At 38.0% G+C, this 24,243-nt stretch overlaps 1 protein-coding gene across 2 annotated transcripts in view; it reads left to right on the top strand.

Annotated features, from left to right (window-relative positions):
- Positions 1-24,243, top strand: part of LOC140242103 (serine/threonine-protein kinase 10-like) — a 72,348-nt gene that overhangs the window by 19,562 nt on the left and 28,543 nt on the right. For both annotated transcript variants that reach the window (XM_072321863.1, XM_072321862.1), the window contains exons 2-5: positions 5,654-5,818; positions 7,758-7,956; positions 10,534-10,606; positions 12,367-12,561. In XM_072321863.1, the coding sequence (XP_072177964.1) occupies positions 5,654-5,818; positions 7,758-7,956; positions 10,534-10,606; positions 12,367-12,561 (632 nt within the window). The remainder of the gene's footprint in view (positions 1-5,653; positions 5,819-7,757; positions 7,957-10,533; positions 10,607-12,366; positions 12,562-24,243) is intronic.

Raw genomic sequence — 24,243 nt, 5'->3', positions numbered from 1 at the left:
GATAACCAATAACCAATAACCAATAACTAATAACCAATAACCATTGCCAATCCTGACAGAATTCTATGCTGCAAGAGCTCAATAACCATCATTTTTCAATGGGTTAAACAAACGTGTGCGTAGGCCTACGTCTAGGATATACTAGTACATGAAAGTCTTATATCGCACGAAATGCACACAAAATGTCGAAGAACGTGGCAATAACTCCTACTGTCTTTCATGGTGAGGGAGATATTTATCTAGGGGGTATAGGTCATACTTATCCAGGGAGTATTCTTCGAGGGAGGGGGTAAATTGGGGGTAGTAATCCGGGGGCATCCAGATCTTTTTATTTTTTTTTTTATTATTTATTTATTCATTTCATCTATTTTTTTTTTATTTTTATTTATTTATTTATTATTATTATTTTTTTTTTTTGGGGGGGGGGGGGAGTGGAGTAATTATCCAGGAGGTATTTTTCCCGGTGGTAATTATCCGGGGGGTAGTTATCCGGGGGGGCAGTTATCCCGGGTGTAGTTATCCGGGGGGTAGTTACCCCGGGGGTAGTTATCGGGGGGTAGTTATCCGGGGGGTAGTTATCCGGGGGTAGTTATCCGGGGGTTAGTTATCCGGGGGGTAGTTATCCCGGGGGTAGTAATCCGGGGGGTAGTTATCCAGGGGGTAGTAATCCGGGGGGTAGTTATCCAGGGGGTAGTAATCCGGGGGGTAGTTATCCAGGGGGTAGTAATCCGGGGGGTAGTTATCCAGGGGGTAGTAATCCGGGGGGTAGTTATCCAGGGGTAGTTTTCCTGGTGGTAGTTATCCAGGGGGTAGTTATCCTGGGGGGTAGTTATCCAGGGGTAGTCATCCTTGGGGTAGTTATCCGTGGGGTAATTGTCCTAAGGGGGAATCGCCCAGGGGGGTGATTGCCCTAGGAGGGTAGTTGTCCGGGTGGTAGATGTCCTACGGGGTAATTGCCCTGGAGGGTGATTGCCCTAGGGGGGTAGTTGTCCGGGGGGGGGGGGGGGGGGGGGGGCAGTTGCCCTAAGGGGGAATTTCCCTGGGGGGTGATTATCCGGGTGGTAGTTATCCGGAGGGTGGTTTTCCAGGGGGTACTGTTCCTAGAACCGATACCAAGAGGATGCCCTTATTGGTATCATGAGCATGCCTATATTGGTACCTTGAGTTATTCCTGACGTCAAACTGTTCACTGCTCCACACATGTGATGGAGCAGTCCTTAGCACATGAGGAAGTATTGAAGTGAATGTCTCGCTGTCAGTGTATTGATTTCTCACATAGAGGATAGTGTGGGGCGGCATAGTACTCATCAGATGAACATTTTATAAACTTGATAAACCATATGGAGTCACTGGAGAAATTTGATTATCGAATGTCGAGTGAGGGCCGAATTACTCTGAGCTTAAGTCGAGTGTATCAAGGGTTTTTTGTCTTTCTGTACAGTCAGCCCTCATGTTTCATTCCATAATCAAATTTCTCCTGTGACTCCATGTAGGCACCTAATTCATCAAGTACAGTCAGGTAGTAGCATTTACTGAGCCACACATAATAATATACACATCAACACTCTTTTACACACACACACACACACACACACACACACACATGTAAGGCTCCCTCAAAACCCCCTTCTTGACCATGCTCCTGTTGAAAAGAATGCTGTATGCTACCATGAAATCAGATTAGACTGGAATTAATGAATCTTGGCTGTTGTATTTAACATTTCATTCAGCATCAATATCTAGGAGATCATAAAGATAACAATTCTTGACAATTGTAAGAGGCAAAGGCACAATGCACAATTTATATTGCCATTTTGATCATATCTTTTTTTTTAGCTGTCTATTTCTTATTATGTTGGTAGGAATTCTGTAAAAGTCTAAATTCTGTGTTTGGAAAGTACTGAAAGACTATTTTACTCACCATTCATGATCACACACAGTAACAGGAGACAGTGAAAGACATTGGTAAACCTAGCCTAAGAATGCTTTGTAAGAAAAAACAAAATCTTACTGTGTAACCCCCTCCACTTTATTGCAATTGAAGTACCGTAAAAGTGGAAATTTTTGTAGTGTTGACATTTTCACACATTTCGCGCAACCAGAAACTAGTGCAAAATTAATGCACAAGAATATTTTTGCTTGCCGTATGTCCCAGTAGTTGATGTCTTGAATTAAAAACATTTGAAACTCTTCTTACCCGGCCGAGCATGAAAAAGTAGTCACGCAAAAATATCCACTTTTACAGTATTTGGATTAGCATACATGAGTACATTTACACCCATGGCAACATGGACTGGAAAAAAAAGCATAGACTGAGTGAGATCACGTTTCTGTGATTGAAATTGATTGCACAGATGTTTAAAAAAAAAATAATTACTAATGCAGAGCATAAGCATAAACTTTGTACATTTGTGCAGACGTTTTGATGTGCACAATATGGTATGATATTTTATAATGCATTCACTGATGGGGGCACTGCCTTGGAGATACACCCTAAATGTCAACATCAAAATTGATTTCACACCTTGTTCAAACACACCGTGTGCGGCAGTGTGTTGAAACAATGCACTTAAAATTACTAGAATTGGATTGGCTTTGATTTCTCTGCCTGGCAGTGGACAACTGTACCAGAAATGATACGTGTCCCAGCTTTGATGAATACCTCAGAAACTACAAGGAAAGTCTGATATGATTTAGCAGTTAACACTTTATTTTATCTTATTTTATTTATTTATTTATTTATTTTTCACAGCAAACATGTGAATTTGTTCAGTCTTAATGTGAGTGCACACCCGGTATTGATTTTAATCACTTTTAGTATTGTCTTTTAGGGAAACAAGACTTGGATGTTTAATTAAGATTTGTACATGTACCAGAGAAAATTGTAAAATCAGATTATATTTTTACATGAAACGATGTGAAGTGATATAAATCCACAGTGTCAGAACTTCAAGTTTTAAGTTTAAATACAACTTGTTATTCACAGATTATCAAGCCTATGATGCTGTGAGTACACAAACTGTCTACCTATTGTTACCTGCATGGATAGGTACACTCAATTATCCTTTGCAAGGGATGACGTTTCCGTAACATTCAGTTTGAACTGTGGGGGTGTAATGCACTTTTCTGAACTATTAAACCATTTGCAGCAGCATATTCCATGCTATCTCGTGTAGGACTAGGAGGAAGTATCGGCCGTGTTTACATCTTTTAAAGATAGGGAAAGACTATCAAGAAATAGTTTCTGCACTTGCTGACATGGTTTGTTGAGCAAGTATTCAATCATTGTGTTGAATGGACAAGTGTCCTAACATCCTACTTCTTGGACAAAGTTTTAGTTGTCTTGGGCTAGTCGGAATGTGGGTTAGTACCAACTTATGAATAGTGGGACATGGCGCAGCTCAAGCTACATTTTGTACACAATGTTCCTTGATATTCAGTATATTTACCAAAGTGCTGCTGCATTATGTACTAGATCAAGTCTGATAAAGTATGTTTTGAAAGGGACTGGTTGGTGTTGGATTTAAATGATTTCCATGTGAAGTCATGTATGTATTGTGTCCAATTATGATAATGATGATTATTATAATAATAATTATTATTTTTGTGTGAGATATGCTTAACTTGAGAGGAAATTTCAATACAATGATGAGCAACCAGCATGTCTGTCCTTTGTGGTAAATAGACTAAGGTTATGGAACAGCTGGGGGAAAAAAAAAAGAGTTGACAGTTGCTTTTGATTGATGCAACTACCAAAATTGACTGATATTACTCTGCTATCACAAGTCATCCTTTACAATGGAATGTATGTAGACACTCGGTGTCATTTTTTTGGGGTCTGACATTCGAAATATAAGTGTACTGAAACAAAAAATGTAGCTTTAAAACTACATTAGACTAAAATCTTCCAAGTTGAAGAATCACCAACATGTCATCATATTTATTTATTTATTTATTTATATATTTATTTGTTTATTCATTTATTTATTTATTTATTTGTTTGTTTAATTCATTTTTTTGGGGGGGGGGGTGTTTTTAGAGCAGTCAGTAAATTGAATTTGTAATCATATTGTACAAAGTTCTGCTGTCTTATCCATGGTCCAGTACAGTTGTATGTACATGTTTTGCTCATATTTTTAGCCTTTGACTTCTGTGTCCATTCTGAACATGGATCCAGCTTACAATATCTGAGGGAGAATAGACAGACAAGATAACATGGCCTAAAGTTGGGCTGGGCTAAGGTGTTTTGATGTGTGAAGTTCCTGTATGGGAAACTGGTGCATTGAATGTAGGATGTGCACTGCAGAAAATTTTCTTCAATAGTTCCCTTTTCGTAACTTACACAACACCGGGTTATCATTGACTACACATTTTTTTTATTTTTTTTTTTTTACACATCGGCCATTCTGTGCAAGAAGGGAATGGTGTGTTGTTTCTGAAATACCAAAGTATAGCTGCTAGAAGAGTTGTGATATTATGACATCAAACCTGTTGTCTTTATATGTGTTTCAGATTGATTGATTGATTGAAATGGGTTTACTTCCGCTTTATGTTCACAGTTAAAAGAAACAAATGTATACAATGATTATTACAATACAGTGACATTTTGTTTTTCATGACGTACAGTAAATGATAGTTAAAACATATACTTAAACAGTGAACGGTAATACAAAGTAGAAATCAGAACTACAGTGGGGGGACGTATATTAAAAGTGCAGCTTACAACACAGCTTGTATTACTTAGGCCCCCAAAATTGGATGTGTGACAAAGCATTGTACAAGTGCAAATTGTAGTTTAAAATACAGACTAAACAGATCTGTGAATAACTGCACAGTCTTAGAAAGTCTCATGTATTCTAGTGGTGTATCAATTCATTGTATGCATTCATCATTATCTATGTCTATTGTATACAGTTGCCATCAAGTATATGATATAACAAGACATATGAAATCTCAAAAATTCGGCAGAAGAAGCCCCTCATGCTTCAATATACGTTTCACACCAGAAGGGTGCAAGAGGCATTACGATTCCACAGATGGACATGTGATCTTTAGCTCTACCTGGAACTTGTGCATTTTACATTGCATGGATAGCAGTCGAGTTAAACATGATGTTAGAATTCCAACAAAGATTTTATAAGATGAGAAAAGGGAAGTCATAACATATACCAGGTAATGAACATGGTATCTCCAGCAATTAAGTGTTAATATATAGAAAGATTATATCATTTAGTATGATGTATTAGCCCCAAATATTAGAAATCAATGTAAAGATGTTGCATTCTGAATGAAGAAAGGGCCAGATGATCATATTTGCATTACAAATATTGTTGTCTAGTTCTTGCAGAATCCTCTTAATTCTACCATCACATATGATATGTGAATTCAACAATAGCAGTGATATGACTTTTTGTAGTTTGTTGAAAAAATGTTGGGAAATAAAGCATTCTGACAGTGATGAGAAATGTTAAACAAATGTGATTTCTATCATATTTCTGTCAATATGCTGAGTTTGAACTGAGTGTGTGATGAATGATTTAATATAATGATCAACATGAATGTATGTTTGTGTTCATTGAGATATGTAAAATTTGTTTGAATGCAATAATCTATAAGTTCTTCTTTTGTGCTTTATTTTGTCTCTCTATTTCAGGCAAGAAACAGGACTAATGGAAACCTTGTTGCTGCAAAACTCATTGAAATTAAAGACACAGACGACCTGAACGACTTCCGAGTAGAGATTGACATCCTGACGGAATGCAGTCATCCTAATATCATAGCTCTGGAAGAGACATTTTTACATCAAGGAACATTATGGGTAAGACTGTTGTTAAAGGACAAGTCCACCTTCATATACTTGTGGATTGAGTGAATGCAACAACATTAGTAGAACACATCAGTGAAAGTTTGGAGAAAATCCGACAATCAGTTCCAAAGTTATGAATTTTTAGAGTATCTGCGCAGTCACTGCTGAATGAGAAGACTACTACAATGTATGATGTCACATGCGTACAACGATATAAAGAAAATAAAAGGAGAATTTCACAAAAACTTTACTTTTTGAAAAAAGTGCACATTTTCTTCAACTTGTTACTGATGTATGTTAAGGGCAATAGGGACTTTTCGATTTGCACGTTGAGCCAGGCGTCACCCTGTTATGACGTAGTTTTTACGTACTGCGCATGTGAGAGTGTCGACCCTCGGCTCATCGCACAAATTTCGAACGCGTTAACCCCGGTTATCACCGTCCACCCAAATCGGTTGTGCCGTGCTCAACCCACCCTTGCTATGACGTCACACTCCTCTCGGGTATCGTGCGAAAGAGCACGATGACTCTCGGGAAATCCGTGCTCAGTTCACCTGTTTTCCTTTTTCTTTCGAGAGAATATTTATATTCTAATTGCATGAAAGCTTATGATCTTGATACGTCACAGCAGCAGCGCTGACATACAAACTACAGCCTCTGGTACCTACTTTATTTGCCCGTTTTCACTGTTTCGCACTGTGCAACTGCCTACCGTAGTCCCACACATGCATTTACACGTAATGCTGTACGCAAACAGATTTTGGTGCTTGGCCTAGCTAGTGCAGCGGTCAGTGCATTTGCCTAGTAGTCTTACCATGCATCATGTTTTAAAATCCACATAATTCCTCCCAGGATACGCATCTAGTCAAAGACAAAATAAATATTACAAGTACAGAAACGAGTCACAAATTCCGCTTATATGCACGCAAGGCACAGGGCCAGCACACGCCACAAGACGTGACGCCGGCGCCCGAAATCGAAACGTGTTTTAGCAGCGGGTCAACGTACAGACGTGACGCCTTGATGTACGGTTGCGCTCGGCGGCACGTCCTTCTCGTTCACCCAATCGAAAACTCCCTAATATCATTCCCCCTCCCTTCTGAAAGAGAGAAGTCAAGTGTTCCTTTGTTATGCGAGAAAAGTGAAAACATGTTGAATTTTCTTTATGCTTTCTTTATATCGTTGTACACATGTGACATCACACGCTATAGTAGTCTTCTCATCCAGCAGTGACTGAGCAGAAACTTCAAAAATTCATAACTTTTGAACGGATTGTCCAATTTACCTCAAACTCTCACTGATGTATTCTACTAATATTGCTGTATTCACTCAACCCACATGTCTGTGAAGGTGAACTTGTCCTTTAAGTTTTAGACTCCCATGGGTGCTGGCATAAAACACGAAATATATCTTGCTGTATATACCATATGATTGACATATGGCTTCCAACTGCTGTAGAGTATAATTCATGATGACGCATTGATATCTTATACAGTCAAATTAAAAATTGGGCATGATGATGAATTATTCAGAAACAGATATTCTCTAAACTATTGAACTTTGATTTGCCTATCCCAAGGTGTGACATCTACCTTAAATTCAGATCAAGCAGTAATTTAATTTTTTGATATTTTGCCGAGCACTAAAACTTGTTTGTGTGTTAACCAGAGTTGATCATTTTTGTTTCCTCGTTTAATTAATTGATTGATTAATTCAGTTTGACTTTTCTTTATTCGTTTTTGTAATATTTCATATATTAATGGAAGTTACATGTGTATGAGCAATTTCTTAGATTTGATGAGTTTTGTTCTTTTTGGGGGAGGGGGGGGGGGGGGAGGGAGGAAGGGGGTAGATTTTTTGGTAAAGATTGACACTATGTGATATGTGAATGTGTTAAAAGAGAGAACCCAACCTACATGTAAACATGTGTCTATTTTGGGGTCCATTTCAGATGCTGATAGAATTCTGTGATGGTGGAGCCTTGGATGACATTATCTTGGAGCTTGAGAAGCCGCTGACTGAGCCTCAAATCAAGGTGGTCTGCAAACAAACATTAGAAGCTTTAGTCTACCTCCATGAACATCACATCATCCATAGAGATCTGAAGGCTGGTAACATACTCCTCACTATGGCAGGAGATGTCAAGCTTGGTGAGTATTCATTGACTCCGTCACTCTTTCTTTCATTAACTCATTCCTTCAGTCACTCAGTCTTTCACTCATTTGTGCAGTGAATCATTTATTCATTCAGTCAGTCATTCAGTCTTTCACTCACTCATTCAATCATTCATTCATTCAGTCTGTCAGTCACTCAGTCTTTCACTCATTCAATTAACCATTCATTTACTCATACAGTCTGTCAGCACTCAGTCTTTCACTCACTCATTCAATCATTAATTCAGTCAGTCTGTCAACACTCAGTCTTTCACTCACTCATTCAATCATTCATTCATTCAGTCTGTCAGCACTCGGTCTTTCACTCGCTCATTCAATCAACCATTCATTCAGTCAGTCTGTCAACACTCAGTCTTTCACTCACTCATTCAATCATTCGTTCATTCAGTCTGTCAGTTATTCAGTCTTTCACTCATTCATGCAGTGAATCATTCAGTCAGTCTGTCAGTCACTTAGTGTTTCACTCATTCAATCATTCACTCAGTTTCATCCTTTATTCATTCAATCATTCTTTCAGTCATTTGGTCTTTTACTGACTTATTCAGTCATTTATTAATTCAGTCAATAAGTTTTTAACACATTCAATCAATTCATATTTTGTTTTATTCATGTACTCATCTGCTCTGACAGTATTCACTCATTTATTTTGTCATACATGTATTTTTTCATGCACTCATTAATTCTTTATTTAAAGTTACTTGGAATTTATACTTTTTATTAACCTCTTTAGTGTCAGCTTTCTCTCTTCTTTTTCTCCTTTGGTAAATGTCTATAATGTAAAACCAGAAATTTTCCCTTGTATGAAACTTTCATGAATTTTGCAAGGAGCCAGAATCGCTAAAGTACAATGTATAGTGCAGGTGAGAGTGTTTGTTTACACATTGCATTGAATACAAGTGGTGATTGGCAAAAGTTTCATGCTGTGAATTTTACTGGTTTTACAGTACCTCGCTTTATACCCCATTCACTCACTCATTTAATCACACAATTACTTAGTGGTATGGTTTTGATATTGTTTTATTTGTTATAAGTTTGATTTATTGAAAGTTTCAACTGGCAGATAAGTGGTTTCATGAAGAAGCCTCCAAATTCATTCTGTATGTTATATGGGACATAAAGTTGTCCTTGTACTTCTATTCTGCAATTGATTAGGGAATACATTGCAGTGGTGTTTGTTGTGGGTTTAAAAGGGGTTTTCCTGTTTTCAGCTCTGTATCAGAGCATTTCGTTCCAATGCAACAAAAAGGAAACATGCAGATACGCAAACATTGATGATATGATTGACAGCTTCCTGGAAACCTTACCAAAGTCACTCTGTGACACAGTTTATCAACACCAAGAGCTGACAAAATAGTGACAGCTCGTAATGTATTAAGTGCTAATATATGAAGTGACATGTTTTATTGGACCAAATTCTTATGTAGCTGTTATCAACCAGACAGGTAGGACATTCTGCCACGCATTCCAAAGATGGGTGTGTCTAGAGTCCATGTGTTAGTGTTAAAGGGACTGTATAGTACTGGTTGAGGTGGGGATTCATACTTTGAACATTCTTAAATGAGATAATGAGAAACCTCTTATGAAATATGAAAGAGCATGTAATTTTAAGAAGTATTCAACATTTATTTGATGAAAATTGGTTTTCAAATGGCTGAGATATCCAAAAAAGTGATAATAATAATAGGCGACAGGCCACGCCTTTTATTAGGATCTCTTTGTTTTACCTTGTTTTTTGGATATCTCTGCCATTTCAAAACCGATTTTCATCAAATAAACTTAGATACCCCTTAGAATTGCATGCTCTTTGACATCTCATAGAGTGGTTTCTGAATATCTCGCAAAACGTTAAAAGCTAAATCCTCACCTCGACCAGAACTGTACACACCCTTTAATGTATGCCAGATGATAGAAGTTGAAGAAAGAGATGTGTTCTACAGCAGGGCTGTACACTAACCCATTTTTTCTACTGGCTCAACTTGTCTGGCAGACCAGTGGTTACCCAGCTTTTCCATTTTTACTGGCTCGAGAGTGATTTTCACTGGTCAGGGACCATCGGACCAGTGCCAGTGTGCAGCATTGTCTACAGTGATGTCAAAATTTGAAGAAAAAAAAAAGTCATATAAGACAAAAGATATGTGTTTGATGTAATCCTCTGAATTAAAAAAAAAAAGGATGATATATGGAATGTAATGTGGAAGTATTGCACAATGATATCATTCAGTTATTGTCATATGAAATACTTGGAGTATCAAACTGTGACGAAATTGTTTAACTGATTATGTCATTGTTGATATGATCCTCCATTTTTACTCGCTGACAGTGATTTTGATTTCTGTTGGAATGTGTGAACATGTGGGTTTAAAATACACTGATTGCTGAAAATGTTGAATAGTAAATCATAGAGCTAAACCAAAGTTAAATCAAGGAATTTTGTTTGTACATTTCTCTGACTGGTGTGTCTTGCACTCTGTAAGACTGGTTAATGGCTTTATGAGGATGTTGGTCCTGTTTTCAAATGTGTTATTTCTCTGTGATTATTTTATTTCATTTCAGGCGACTTTGGTGTGTCTGCTAAGAACTCCACACCTCAACAAAGGAGAGATTCTTTTATTGGCACACCATACTGGTAAGTTTCACCAGTCATACAATGCCAACCGTTTAAATGCACTACAAGGTTCCTTTTTGTTTGGTAGTTTTACTTTTTTGCTGTGCAAATTGTAAGAAAACTGAGTAGATAAGAAGATTGAACATTTTCTTCCAAGACGGAAAAAAAAAAAAAAAAAAAAATTAATGTACTGACCACATATTGTAAAAATCCTACATAGTTAGAAATGTCTAGAATTAAAGTCTTGGAAGTTTTACTTCATTTTTTTCAGTGAAAATTCACTAAGGTTTGCTTAAAGTATGGCAGCACATTTTTATGTGTCATGGACAAATTATATGAAGACTAGTGACAGAAAACCTCGCAATTTTCTGGAAAATTTGGAGTTATTCATGAGAGGCTGTAACCATGTCTGGGTCAGGGTATTAACTTGATGTTTGGTCTTGAGATGCTACTCTTGGCTCGGTAATTGACGACAGGATTTTGGCTCTGGCGCAGATCAACAAGACGTCTCTGTGAGTCCAAATTATGCAGTGGCCTGTAACCACAGCAAATTAGAAAGCATTGCCGTTGCTGTGGCAACTGAAATTTATTCTCTGTCTGGGGGTATCTGTTGACATCGTCTGGACTGATGATTCCTAGCCCCTCTCCTTTGGTTACACATTTCAGTAGAATTGATAGTCTGCTTTCAAGTCGGCTCATATGATTTTATTTAAAAGGCTGATTTCTTTGAAAATGGCATTTCAAGTGAGTCATGTTTGATTTGAATAAGTTTAAGGGCAGATATCAAACAGGGACAGTTTTGTTGTGGAATGTCAATTTCAAATCATACATTTATTTTCAGAACAGTATTGTCATTCTGATTCCAAAATACTCAATTTTACAATAAGTAGTATTAAATTGTCTATTGAAGCTATTTGTGCTGCACCTCACAGTTTTCTACATCACAATCTAAAACAACAATTAGCAAATAAGAGAAAATAAAATCAACCAAGAATACATTCTTTAAATGAAGATAGAGGCAGATTGAATTTGTGTGTTTTTCTTTTTCAACATGTAGGCCCTAGCTATGTCTAATTATTGTCAAGGGATAGTTTGAAGAATAACAACTCCAGAAAGGATGCCAATGTAGATAATATGATAATGTGACTATAAACATATCCAATAATTAAAAAGAGAAAAATAAATTAAAGAAAAATATCAAGTGTGGGCACATTATTTTCAACCCATAGAGGATGAGCTGATTTTACTGTAAACCCATAGCCTTAGACACCAGGCTGAGTATACTGGGGAATAGTCTTCAACGGGTTAATTGAACCACTGGTTGTGCAATGAAGTTAGATATTCCACACTGGAAATGATATAAATTCTTTTTATTCTCTGACAGTAATCACTCATATTGAATTCAGTTCTGACTGTGATGGTAATGTTGATAATAGTTATCAATGATTTCTATCTTAGCATACATATTGTTATTACTGCAATTGTTATTATTTTATGACTACTATATTAATTAGCATTATTAGTAGTAGTGTCATTATTATTGCTACTACTACAAATAGGCACATGTAAGTAGTAGTAGTAGTAGTAGTAGTAGTAGTAGTAGTAGTAGTAGTAGTAGTAGTAGTAGTAGTAGTAGTAGTAGTAGTAGTAGTAGTAGTAGTGTCACCATAATTTGTGCCATCATCATCATTATCATCATCATCCTGGTCGTTGTTTGATATAAATCTATTATTGTGAAAAGAAGAGAATTCTGATATGATATTTCACCTCATCCCATTCAGGATGGCTCCTGAGGTAGTGCGATGTGAGACCCTCAAAGACAATCCTTACGACTACAAGGCTGACATCTGGTCTTTAGGGATCACCCTCATTGAGCTAGCTGAGCAGGAACCCCCCTACCACGACCTCAACCCCATGAGAGTACTCATCAAGATTCCCAAAGCTGAGCCACCTAGACTCTCCAAACCTAGCAGATGGTGAGTCTTGTCAGCTTTGCTTTTTCTTTCTCCATTCACTTTAGTTTTTGTCCTTCTGCATATTCTTTTCTTCTTCTTTCTGTTCTGATGACACCACTTCACATGAAAACCATCTCGTAGTGTCTCTGACGCAAAACTGAAAGTAGACTTTGTGGAGTTTTATGAATAGTGTGCTGAGGAGAAAACAGGAAATATGTTTTCTGAAGTGATACCAGTGATTGTGTCTACAAGCAGCTCTATGCCTTACCTGTCATTGAAGTATAGAGGGCAGCAGACAGGTTTATACAACTCACCACAGCCAGAGGTACACTGTAGCTAGCACTCATGACTATGTGACAAGACAAACAAAAACAACAAAAACCACTGTGTAGTCTAATTAGAAGTTTGTACTAGTTTGTAGGCATGGAAATGTTCCAGTTTCCTTACCCCCCCCCTTTCCATTTTTCATCGTATTTATTTTCAGCCATAATTCTGATGGTTCCACAACTTTGTGGAAGATTTATGTTCTTAACAAATTTAAATCACACCATATCTTTGAAGCAATAGTTTTATATATATATATATATATATATATATATATATATATATATATATATATATATATATATATATATATATATCATATTGTATATAGGTATATATATAAATATATATAGATATATATATATATATATATATATACTTAATTATTCTGTTGTATGTGTCCTCTCTCTCTCTCTCCCTCTCCATCTCTGTATTTCTACACTGTACATCTGTCTGTCTGTAGATCTATCAACATAATAGTTCTATCTATCTATCTATCTACCTGTTTGTGAAATAGTGTGTGCTAGAAGATATAAGTTTGGAGGAACCTTGTGGTAATTTTTGAACAATCTGTGTCAAATCATATCCCTTCCCTTATAAAGCTCTATCAATACCACTTCGTAGTACAGTATTCATCGCATAATCGGGCATCTGATAATCGGGAACCTCGCTTAAATGACATACGCTTCCCAGAAACATTTCCAATGCATGTTATTTTCACTGGATAATCAGGCGGGGACCTCTGATAAACGGGACAATTTTTCTTCAAGCGATCTTTGATTTTGTTGATATTTTACACAAAAAATCTACCAAAATACCACAACAATATTTCAAAGATTCCCTATCAGTTGCCGTTTACATCGACCTTACAAAGCAAGCTTCGGGCTGGTGTGTTTTGACCTCCGTCCATCCAGTACACGTACATTTCAGCTCGCTGCCCGCCTTCACTTTTCTGTATATATTTCTGTGTATATATGGCGAGCTAGATCGCTACATATTGACAACACATGTACCATTGTACAGTGCAGTGATCGCAGCAAGTAAACAATCAAGCCGTGATGATTGAATGATTGAAAGACTTTTCTTGACGTTCCCACATCAGTTCTGGGTAATCATTTCCCGTGGTTGTGGATATGTATTTATACGGAATGCCCTACGTGTCCAAGAATTCTACGAATGTTTAATAAGAAAGTGCTAGCTTTTAATCCACATATTTTGTGTTCGAAGAGAGGTGACAGAAGAAGAACCCGGTTGCGATTACTCTACATCATTGCGAGAATGCAGGGAGAGCTAGAGGGTCGCGCCAAGGGGTTGCGTGGTTGTGTATTCATGTACATGTACAGTACGTCAGTATGCATGTGTGTGTGTGTGTGTGTGTGTGTGTGTGTGCGCACTACAATGTCATATGCCGTTAGTATATAGTGAGTGCTCATCGCGAAATCGGGCACCCCGCTTAGGGGCCGTGTTTGCTACTCCCAACCTTTCCCGATTATGCGATGAATACTGTAAAACTATTCCTTGCTCATTTTTTTTTTCAGTAACTATGCATTTTTCTAGATGTGTATGTTGGTATCCCAGTTTACTTTTTTTTTTTTCAATGAATGCATTGGGTGAGTCCATTGGCTGTTCCTGATATATCCAATTTACAATTAGATACATTACATTACATGGAATTTCGCAAAGTTTCATTGATCTGTGCAGACTTAGGATGAACTGGTTGGAGAAAGGTTCAAAAAGATGCTTTTTATCAAATTGTAAAAGTTAGAAAACATTTCTTTAGCTGATCCCTAAAGAGAAGAATGAATGCCAAATTAATTTTTCTTTGTGGCTTATGGAAGATTTGTAGGTTATTTTAAGTGCTTGAAGAATATCCATTCATTGAATTGATCTATGGAAATCCATTTCCAAAAAGAAAAATCATGTTAAATTACTATTTCTTGTATCAGGAAAAGTTGCTGTGCAAGTTTTTCATGCAATGTCTCAGTCTTTAGTATCTACTTGATTTGCTATCTTCAAATTCTTATCTACGTATGAGAACGGAATACATTAAAATTTTGTTTTCATGGTAGAGGGAAGTCAGCGGTGTGTTTGTGGTTATGCTATTTGTTGTAGATTGCACTTTGGTTAAACTCATCGTCTTCCCCTGACCCTCTGGCCTGGACATTGCTTGCACTGTGGGGTACCTACCTTACTCTCTGAATGAATGGTGACGTTACTTACCTTGACTGATGGAAATATACAATGAGCTATTCAGATTGGAATTTCACATTGTATAAGGTTCAAAAACAGATTGTTGCAGAAATACAATGTAGATTTAGGGAAGACAGTATCTTATATTGATTGGCATTATCTTTTAGTATGGCATATCTATATATATATATATATATATATCTGCATTTTAGTCGTTGCAATCCTAGTCTGGTCTGTATGATATTTGTATGGTCTCTGAAGTCTACTAAATTGTTCTAAAAGTCTACTAGATGCCACAAAATATTTGTTTGATTGTGTAAAGTATGCATTAGACAGGATAACACACAAGAGTCTAAAACATCAGCTTCAGAGTAAAGAAAGATGCATTTGACTGTAAATCTGTATCAGACTCTTCACTTGATCATAAATGGAGTGCATTCAGTTTTTTTTACTGGATTTCATTAAACCTGTGATGGGATCATGTGAAATTTCCCAGTGCAGTACAGATATATGCATCCCAAAGTGTGAACGATGCACTCTACTGCATGACAAGCTGTTTGGAGAGATTTAAGAAGGAAAAATATCATATGCTTGAAACTTATGTCAAACTACATATGATATGTGCCCTGGATTGTCTTTACTGAATTGAATTAAAGGAGACCTTCAGATGATTTTCAAAATTTTAATTTGAACAATGATAAATTACTTTTACTGAGTACAGGGTTTTAGAATTTATAGTGATTGGGTGAGGAATAAGAATGTATTCAAAATTCACAACAAATTGCAATGAACGAGGATGATGACATGGCAGCCTCACAACAAGAATGCATGAGTTGGGGCTCAAGGAAGCAGAACAAAAGAAGAAGGTATGCATACATTCTACACAGGTGAACTTGTCAATCAAGTGGTATTGTAATGGAATTACACTGAGCATTTCTAGAATACATGAGGCTCCTATGTCGTCAACACTGTTCAGTGTAATTTGTTTAAGATTTTTCCAGAGTATTGGTTTCTCTGCTCGAAAGACCACACACACACACACACACAAAAAAAACCACACGAATCTATACATGGAGCTGTTGATTTATGTACTAAATGATGTGAAATTATGAAAATCGTCTTGAATGCCCCTATGTGCTATAAGAATGTGCTGGACAGTGTGATAGCTGTAGGATTCTGTGATTTCACCTTGCTCTCAACTTGTTGTTAGCAGGTCTGTTTAAATGTCCATAAGGTAAAATGTTCTTGAAGTTTGATAGCAGTAGGTTAACCTTCTTCATTCTTGCATTGAAACCTTTAAGGACGTTCCTCAGTTAAAGTGAAATCCATGTCATTTTCTTGAAACTTTCCATACCGTAACTTTGACCCATCCGAAGCCCAAATATGTAAATAAAACCGTAGGTTCATTTGCTTGTTTTTCTTCTACGAGACTTTGAAGAATATGACTTATCTGCCGTCCTGTACCAAAATGATAGCGTTACAGGATCAAGACCACGATTGGCGACAAAATCTGCAATGACAAACTTAAATCCCCATAATTCTTTTAAAATCCACGTTATTTTCTCCATATTTGCAAGAATTGCAGGAAAGGGTACCCAAAACGAGGAAAAGGTTTTAAAGTTAGGGTTTACACTCTCATTCTTGAGCAAGCAGCGCCCTCACGCGGCAGAAAACACCGAAATCTCTCAAATCCTTCTCATCGACGTTTTCTGTTAGGGGTGAGCAAAAGGACAAGGATCATAAATCTTATGCTGTACATTCAAAACCCATGTCATTTTCACAAAACTTTACCAAATTGTAGACAGAGGCTTACTTATTCCAGAAAAACAATCAAAAGTTGGGGTTCATGTGCTCGTTTTTGTGCTAGCAGCGCCCCTATGCGACATATATCATCGTAAGTCCCCAAAATCTGGTCAGGAACCTATGCAGGGATGCCCTGACAGGGTGGGTTCATAAAACTTATGCTGTACATTCAAAACCCATGTCAAATTCATGAAAATTGACCAAATTGTAGAAAAAGGCTTACTAATACCAGAAAAATAATCAAAAGTGGGGGTTCATGTGCTCGTTTTTATGCTAGCAGCGCCCCCACGCGACATAATACCCCAAAATCTGGTTAGGAACCTATCCAGAGTAGCCCTAACAGGGTGGGTTCATAAATCTCATGCTGTACATTCAAAACCCATGTCATTTTCACGAAACTTAGCCAAATTATAGAAAAAGGCTTACTAATTCCAGAAAAATAATTAAAAGTGGGGGTTCATGTGCTCGTTTTTGTGCTAGCAGCGCCCTCATGTGACATATATCATCGTAAGTCCACAAAATCTGGTCAGGAACCTATGCAGGGATGCCCTGACAAGATGGGTTCATTAGGCTTATGCTGTTCATTCAAAACCCATGTCAATTCCACCAAACTTGACCAAATTGTAGACAAAGGCTTACTAATTCCAGAAAAATAATTGAAAGTTGGGGTTCATGTGCTCGTTTTTGTGCTAGCAGCGCCCCCATGCGACATATATCATCGTAAGTCCCCAAAATCTGGTCAAGAACCCATGCAGGGATACCCTGACAAGGTGGGTTCATAAAACTTATGCTAGCTGTTCATGCCAAACCCATGTCATTTTCACGAAACTTTGCCAAATTATAGAAGAAGGCTTACTAATTCCAGAAAAACAATAAAAGGTGGGAGTTCATGTCCTAATTTTTGTGCTGGCAGCATCCCCAGATGATAGAAATCACCTCACCGGACCCCAAAATCTGGTTATAAACCTCTCGTGGGTGTCCTGATTATAGGTGGGGTTCGTGAATGTCATGCTGTACATTCAATACCCATGTCATTTTTACGAAACTTTATCAAGAAGGGTTACTTAATGCAGAACAATTGTAAAAAAAAAATGGGGGGTTCATGTGCTTGTTTTAGTGCTAGCAGAGTCTCCTTGCGACAGAAATCATCGTATTTACCCCCAAATCTGGTCAGGAACCAATGCAGGGTTATACCCTGCTAAGTTGCATGATCTCATGCGGTTCACTCGAAACCCCATTTTCTTTAAAAAAAAACAAACAACAACAACTACAAACAAACAAACACACAAACAAACAAAAAACGTGTCACAATTGCAGTGATATGGTGAAAAATATTCAGAAAAAAAGGTCCATGTGCGTTTTTGTTATATTTCCCTTACACAGCCATAATGATATCATGTGGATGCAAGCGTGGAAAACTCCATATTATTGACATGCACGCTTGTTTGCTTTACCCACTTGCTGTAACCATGTACAGAAAGTGATAATGGAGGAAGAAGAATAAATATAAGGAAATGGGAGTTTTGGCATTAGTCTGACGGTCCTCCAAAGGAAAACCAAATCTTAATACAATGACGTTGATTGTAGATTGTATGTGTTGGTTGTTGCAGTGGTTGGTAAAGTGCGTGTTGTAAGCTATAAATATGTACCTTGCCCCCCCCCCCCCAAAAAAAAAATAAAAATAAAATAAAAAATAAATAAAAATCTTTGATTCTCCTTTTGTTACACCAGATTTGGTAATAAAAAATAATAATATATGAATGGTGAAAGTGATGAATAGTCTTGTTTGATAACACTTTCGTGACCTTGTATTTTGTAACCAAGAATAAAAAAACAATATTTGGTATTACTAGACAAGTAATGAGAGGTTAAGATCTAATTTAGACTGATTTTTAACAGAGATACTCAGATTGTTTTAGCTGCTAGACCTAAAGATGAAATGTGTGTCATATGCTTGTTTTGTTGTTGTTGTTGTTGTTTTAAACACCTAGTCAAATAGAGTAGTGAGCTTTAGACCCCGACTAGGGCCTATATGCCCTTGGTACCTAGCACTCGACTTTACCATGTTGATGACCGCATAATGAACTTCATGTCATAAAACAGATCTATGGATTGAAAATGGAAACAGCTCTGTTCCACTTCCAAGCTTCGCGATTCCGTCAATCAGTGTTGTGCTACAATGACCATGTATATGCGGCTCGGACCGCTGAACTTTGCGTAGTATGTCCAGATTATAACGCGTACAGTCGGCACGCGAGCCGAGCGAGGCCGCCCAGCGCGGCTGCCCGGCGCGGCCGCGGTGGGGAGCTGTCGGGTATCCGTACGTGCACGTGCCACACTCTAGCTCCATCTACTAGCAGCTGCTCGGCTCAGCTAGCTCAGCTCATCACTCGTGCGTGCGCTTCTACGCTCTTTGTTACGTCACTGACACCTGCGCAGCTAGGATGCGCACAAACTCAACTGAGGAACGTCCTTAAGTGGGCTACTCAAATATATACAGTACAGGGACTGAATATGAAGAGAACTGCAGTGATGGAAACCCAAACATCCATGTCGTGCTCCAAGGTGGATTTTGTGCCTGGTATACTGGAAGTACATACACTGAAGGGTCAGGGTGTATTTATTTTTCTGACGTCTGTGTGAAGGGGAACCTTTGAATAGTCTCAAACAGTCAAGCTGGTGTAGTAGGAAAGACTTAAGAATACATGATGACTAATACAATGGCAAACCATCTTTCAACCTGTCTTACAGGCCCCCTTGCCCACCCTCACCTGACCCCACCCCACCCCACCCCCACATCTTACACTTGATTCTCATATTGCAGCAACAAAATCTTTTTACTTTTGTAGTCTACTGATGCAAATCTTATGCCTTTCCTGAACTTTGATGATTTTGTTTATGTGTGCAGTAATATTTGCTGTGAAGATTTAGGTTATTATTATTTGGATGATAGGATTGAATGCATTGGTGTGCAAACCCGATACACATGATGAAAAAGTGGTATTGTTGAACAATACCAACATGCATGAAATCATTCTTTGTGAGCTAGACTACTTGTTGCCTCCCTGTTAGTGCTATGCCTGTGACAAGCCAATAAGAAATAAGATCCCAAATACTGCCGCAAGCGTCATGGTTGTGTGAAATTGAGTGAGTCTGGACCTCCACCCCTCTTCCCGCTGCTTTTGCAAGTCCTCTCTTTTGCCCCAAATTGGCCAGCGAAGTTTGTGTGTGTGCTGTGTGTCTCTCTATCTTTTTTCTTTTTTTACGAGTCAGGCATTTTCCCATCATTTTCAAGGTAGAGCCCTTCTTGAGCTGGCTGTCCTGGTTGTGTTGTTGTACAGAATGGAACATTAGGGTTATACAGGCTGGACGGAGGGATGTACTTGATTTTGTGGAATATCAGTGTTTATACAGAAATGTTGGTTTGGAGGTGGAAGCCGTCTGCAAAGGATTTGATGTGATTCGATTTGATATGGTATGATACGAATTGACTACAATGAGAATAGCTTACAAAGGAGTTGTTGGTGCCAGCCGTGGTCAGAAATATTGAAGAACTGAAGTTTAATTCAGCTGGAGTATGAAAACTATCTACTTTACCTGCAGGATACTTTAACTACTCCAATACACAAATTGAATCATCAACTCCATTACTGTACTCTGATTAAAGACAAGGAAAGAAAAATCAAAGGACCACGTTTTTGTATCTCCCAGTTGGTTGTAACGAATGTTTAAAGTGACAAGACATGGTAGAGGGCGTGGTGGGTGGTAGCAAGGATTCCTACCACTCTCAGGTTGAGTGCATGGACGGCACACAGGATGGATCACTGTCTGAAGAGGAAGAAGAAATATCGAGGGAAATCTCAGGAACTGTACGCAACTTTGGTACCTTGGTTCTTGAGATCGTCAGGTGAGCAAGTCCATCATTCCAGGGAGTTGATGAACTCACTGAAGTTTCGTTTGAGTTCTAGTACTACTCTGCTACAAAGTTGTTTGATTATGGCTGCATCTATCTGTCTAACTCGAGAGAGAGAATCTTGTTTCAAAATGTGTTTCGAAATATGGCATTTACAACCATTGTTTGAAACAGAATGCTCGGAGTGCTGCATTTATCAGGAATCTTATAATCTCAATTCGAGTATTGTCACTGTATGACAGCTTTGTGCCGTTCAACCAAAAAGTAGAGGTCAGTTGTAACCTGCAGGGGTGTGTACTGCATGGAACTTGACCTTGGCAGATCAGAGGATCAGAGATATAAACGCAGTTCAAAATGGCATTGTGTTTTTTGCAGAAAAGCTATCGTGATCTCAGACACGTCTCAAATTGCCCTTTTTTTAGGCATTTCTAATCTGCATATTTAAACACATTTGAAAACATCAGTGATTGCGTTTATCTATTGCCCAAAAATGCCTCAAATGCGTTTAGGATCATGATTCTGCCTTAGAAAATTATTAGTTGAACACACCCTTAGAGTGCCTCAATCAGTTTTGCTAGATTTCACACAGGAATAGCTTGAATGATACCTGTGCTATTAAAGGGATGATTTGAGGTTACCGCGTGCACAATCCAGGGCAAGTTGACATTTAACGGCAACTGCTGGAGTGCTTACGGGTGACTTTTAAAGTTGTGCCATTGTAATGGTAGATCTGTAACTGTATGTCTCATCATAGGCAGGCTAGCTATGCTGTATTTAGACTGTGCCTGTCTGTTGGAAATCTCTTAATCCTGAATTATGATGGGTGTGGACCGCAAACACTCCACTTTGTCAATCAGACTCTAACAGCAGCAAGCTAGCAACCAATTCTTGCTTTGCTACTGTGTGTTCATTGCTGTGGTCACCTTTTATCTTTAATGACTTTTACAGTCATTTTCATCATCATTTTCATCGTCATCACTGTTGTCTCAGTGTTCATCAGTCCTTCATAATGATCTTCACCATTTTGGCTGTCATAGTCACTTCATTCTCACTTTTAATATGAATATTAGCTCTCCCTTTTCATCTTTTTGTTATTTTTTTTTTTTGCTTGCCATCTTCATCATCTTTTAATATCAATTTTCATCTCCAGCAAATTTATCATTATCCTATGGCCATGTCACTGCATAAAGTCTAAATATCAGATGTTATAGTCTTTTTAAAAGACCTTGCCATCACCGGTTTGTTTGACACAACCAATTTTCTACATCTCTACCATCAGTATGCAATTTAATTTGAATCCCGACGTCAGAAGTTGAACCCTCATTACCCACCATTATAGAGTCTTTTTAACAACATATGCCTTTTTCTTATAATCAATCTTTAGTGGTTATCGGAATGGTGAAAGAATTGCTACATAGTGTTATTTACCAGATAAAATTGCACAAGAAAGAAATACTAATAAAATTGTATTTATTCATCCAAATTGTTCATTTGGATATATATCTAGATTTGGCGACAAACCAGTATCAGTAATAAGATGTCCTTTGTTTCAAGTGAATGAACGTTGGGAGTTGAACTGACAATTTTTCAAATGGTTAAATTTGTGATCGTTGAGTACAGCAATGAACACAGAAATTATTCACTCATTTTCAGGAAGAAAAATGAGCATTTCTGCATTGAAAACAAAAATGCTATAAACTTTAAAAAAGCACTGAGAACTGATGGAACTATGATGTTTTTCTAAGATAATACCAAGACTATTTAAATGTTCAAAGCAGATATTCACAGGACTTGTAGTAGTTACAGTGTACTAGTTAGTACATATGCATGTAGTAAACATGCTTTAGACATACTAAACTGTATTATCATGCACCTTGTTCATGTACTGTGTGTAGTATCTGTACTACAAATGTAACATGTATGTGTGCATGTTGCATTGATGTTGGGATCAGAATGAATATCTTTATGTGACTTGTTAAATTCACGAAGAGCACCCAAAAAGCGAAACTTGCCAAAGTACACTCCCAGGGATCTCGCCAGCGTATATCACCCTTGTCGGCCCCGACAAGCGTGCGGTTTGAAGAAGCAATTGCCGACAAGGGTAACACCACGCGTGAACTTGCCGACAAGGGTAACTTGCTTGACGAGCTAAGTTCGGACCAATTTCTCGCCTTTTTCAGTCTTTATCATCTGGCTAGAAAAGAAGCTAGATGTTGAAAGCAGCAGCAGTTTACATAGCGCAAAAATTTATCTACGCAGTCACGATCACCGCACCGATCACAACAACGCGGCTCAACACAACAGAGCGACGTACTAGCTGATACACACCACATCACACACTTGCTCACTCACATGCGCTCTGATTTGGGGTCCACACACACATGCACAAGCACCCAGCCGGCCACCACTTACAGCTGCCTGCGTGTACAACGGTACAGTGTATTGTGAGAGGGAGAGAGAGGACGGAAAGAGAGGGTCGAGGAAGGCTGACACGTGCTCGCTTGTTGTCACGCTTGTTGTCGGGTTACGCAAAAACAAACGATATGAAATGCATGCCCCTCTCCGCCAAAGGTTGTATTTTTTTTTTTTTTTTTGCTGCTTTGGTTTGTTTGTTAGTTTGTCTGCCTGTCTGTCTCTCTATTCGCAAAATAAGTCAAAATTTGGGAACAGATTAGGATGAAATTTTCAGGAACAGTTTCAGTTGGTTGGTAAAATGGCGCAAGGAACTATTGATGATTAAATTTTGATAGTGAGCAGGATTTATAATACCATCGAAATTCACCGCCAGAATCCAGGATTTTTAGACTTTGTTTCGTATATTTGAAAGGATTCGTATCAATTCTTTAGGAAGCTGGCCATCGGCAATGATGCAAAATTAGATGCGTTCAAAGCATTGCCGCAGAGAGAAAATTAACTCCATTTTTCGTTTAAAAAAAGAAAAGAAAAAAGAACGTGCGATGGAGTAAGCAAATGCAAATTGTTATTTAGGTTTTGGTAGTTTCAGTGGGTTATTTTTTTTTTAATCTAAAAAGCCATGCGTTCCATTTTAGCCTTTTCAATTTCCATGGATTTGTAAACGTCATTCGTGAATATTCCATTTTCCTTCTCCGGGCCGAAATTTATAGTAATTCTGTCATGATGGTCTTTCAAGTGCAACGTACGTAATGCTCCACGTGCTTCTGGGTTGGTTTGTTAAAAGGTGGGTTAGGGGGCATTCATGGGCAGAAAATAAATGGCTGATCATTCATCAATATTCCCAGTTGGTTTACATGCTATGTACACGCTGTTTACGACTACTGAAGCAAGGTGGCAGTACGCGCGACATTCTTTATCTGACACCTGGCTTTCGTGGAAATTTCGTGGAAATTTCCACAAGCCATGATATCAAGTTTCCCCACTGCTTGAGGTCGTGCTTTTTTTTTTTTTATTCTTCATTACGAACATCAATTTTTTCAACTTGAAAAGTGTAGATA

The sequence above is a fragment of the Diadema setosum genome, chromosome 18 (genome assembly GCF_964275005.1).
Source record: "Diadema setosum chromosome 18, eeDiaSeto1, whole genome shotgun sequence".
In the NCBI taxonomy this organism is placed as follows: domain Eukaryota; kingdom Metazoa; phylum Echinodermata; class Echinoidea; order Diadematoida; family Diadematidae; genus Diadema; species Diadema setosum.
Note: the sequence above shows the minus strand (reverse complement) of the source record. Positions and strands in the feature narration are given on the sequence as shown.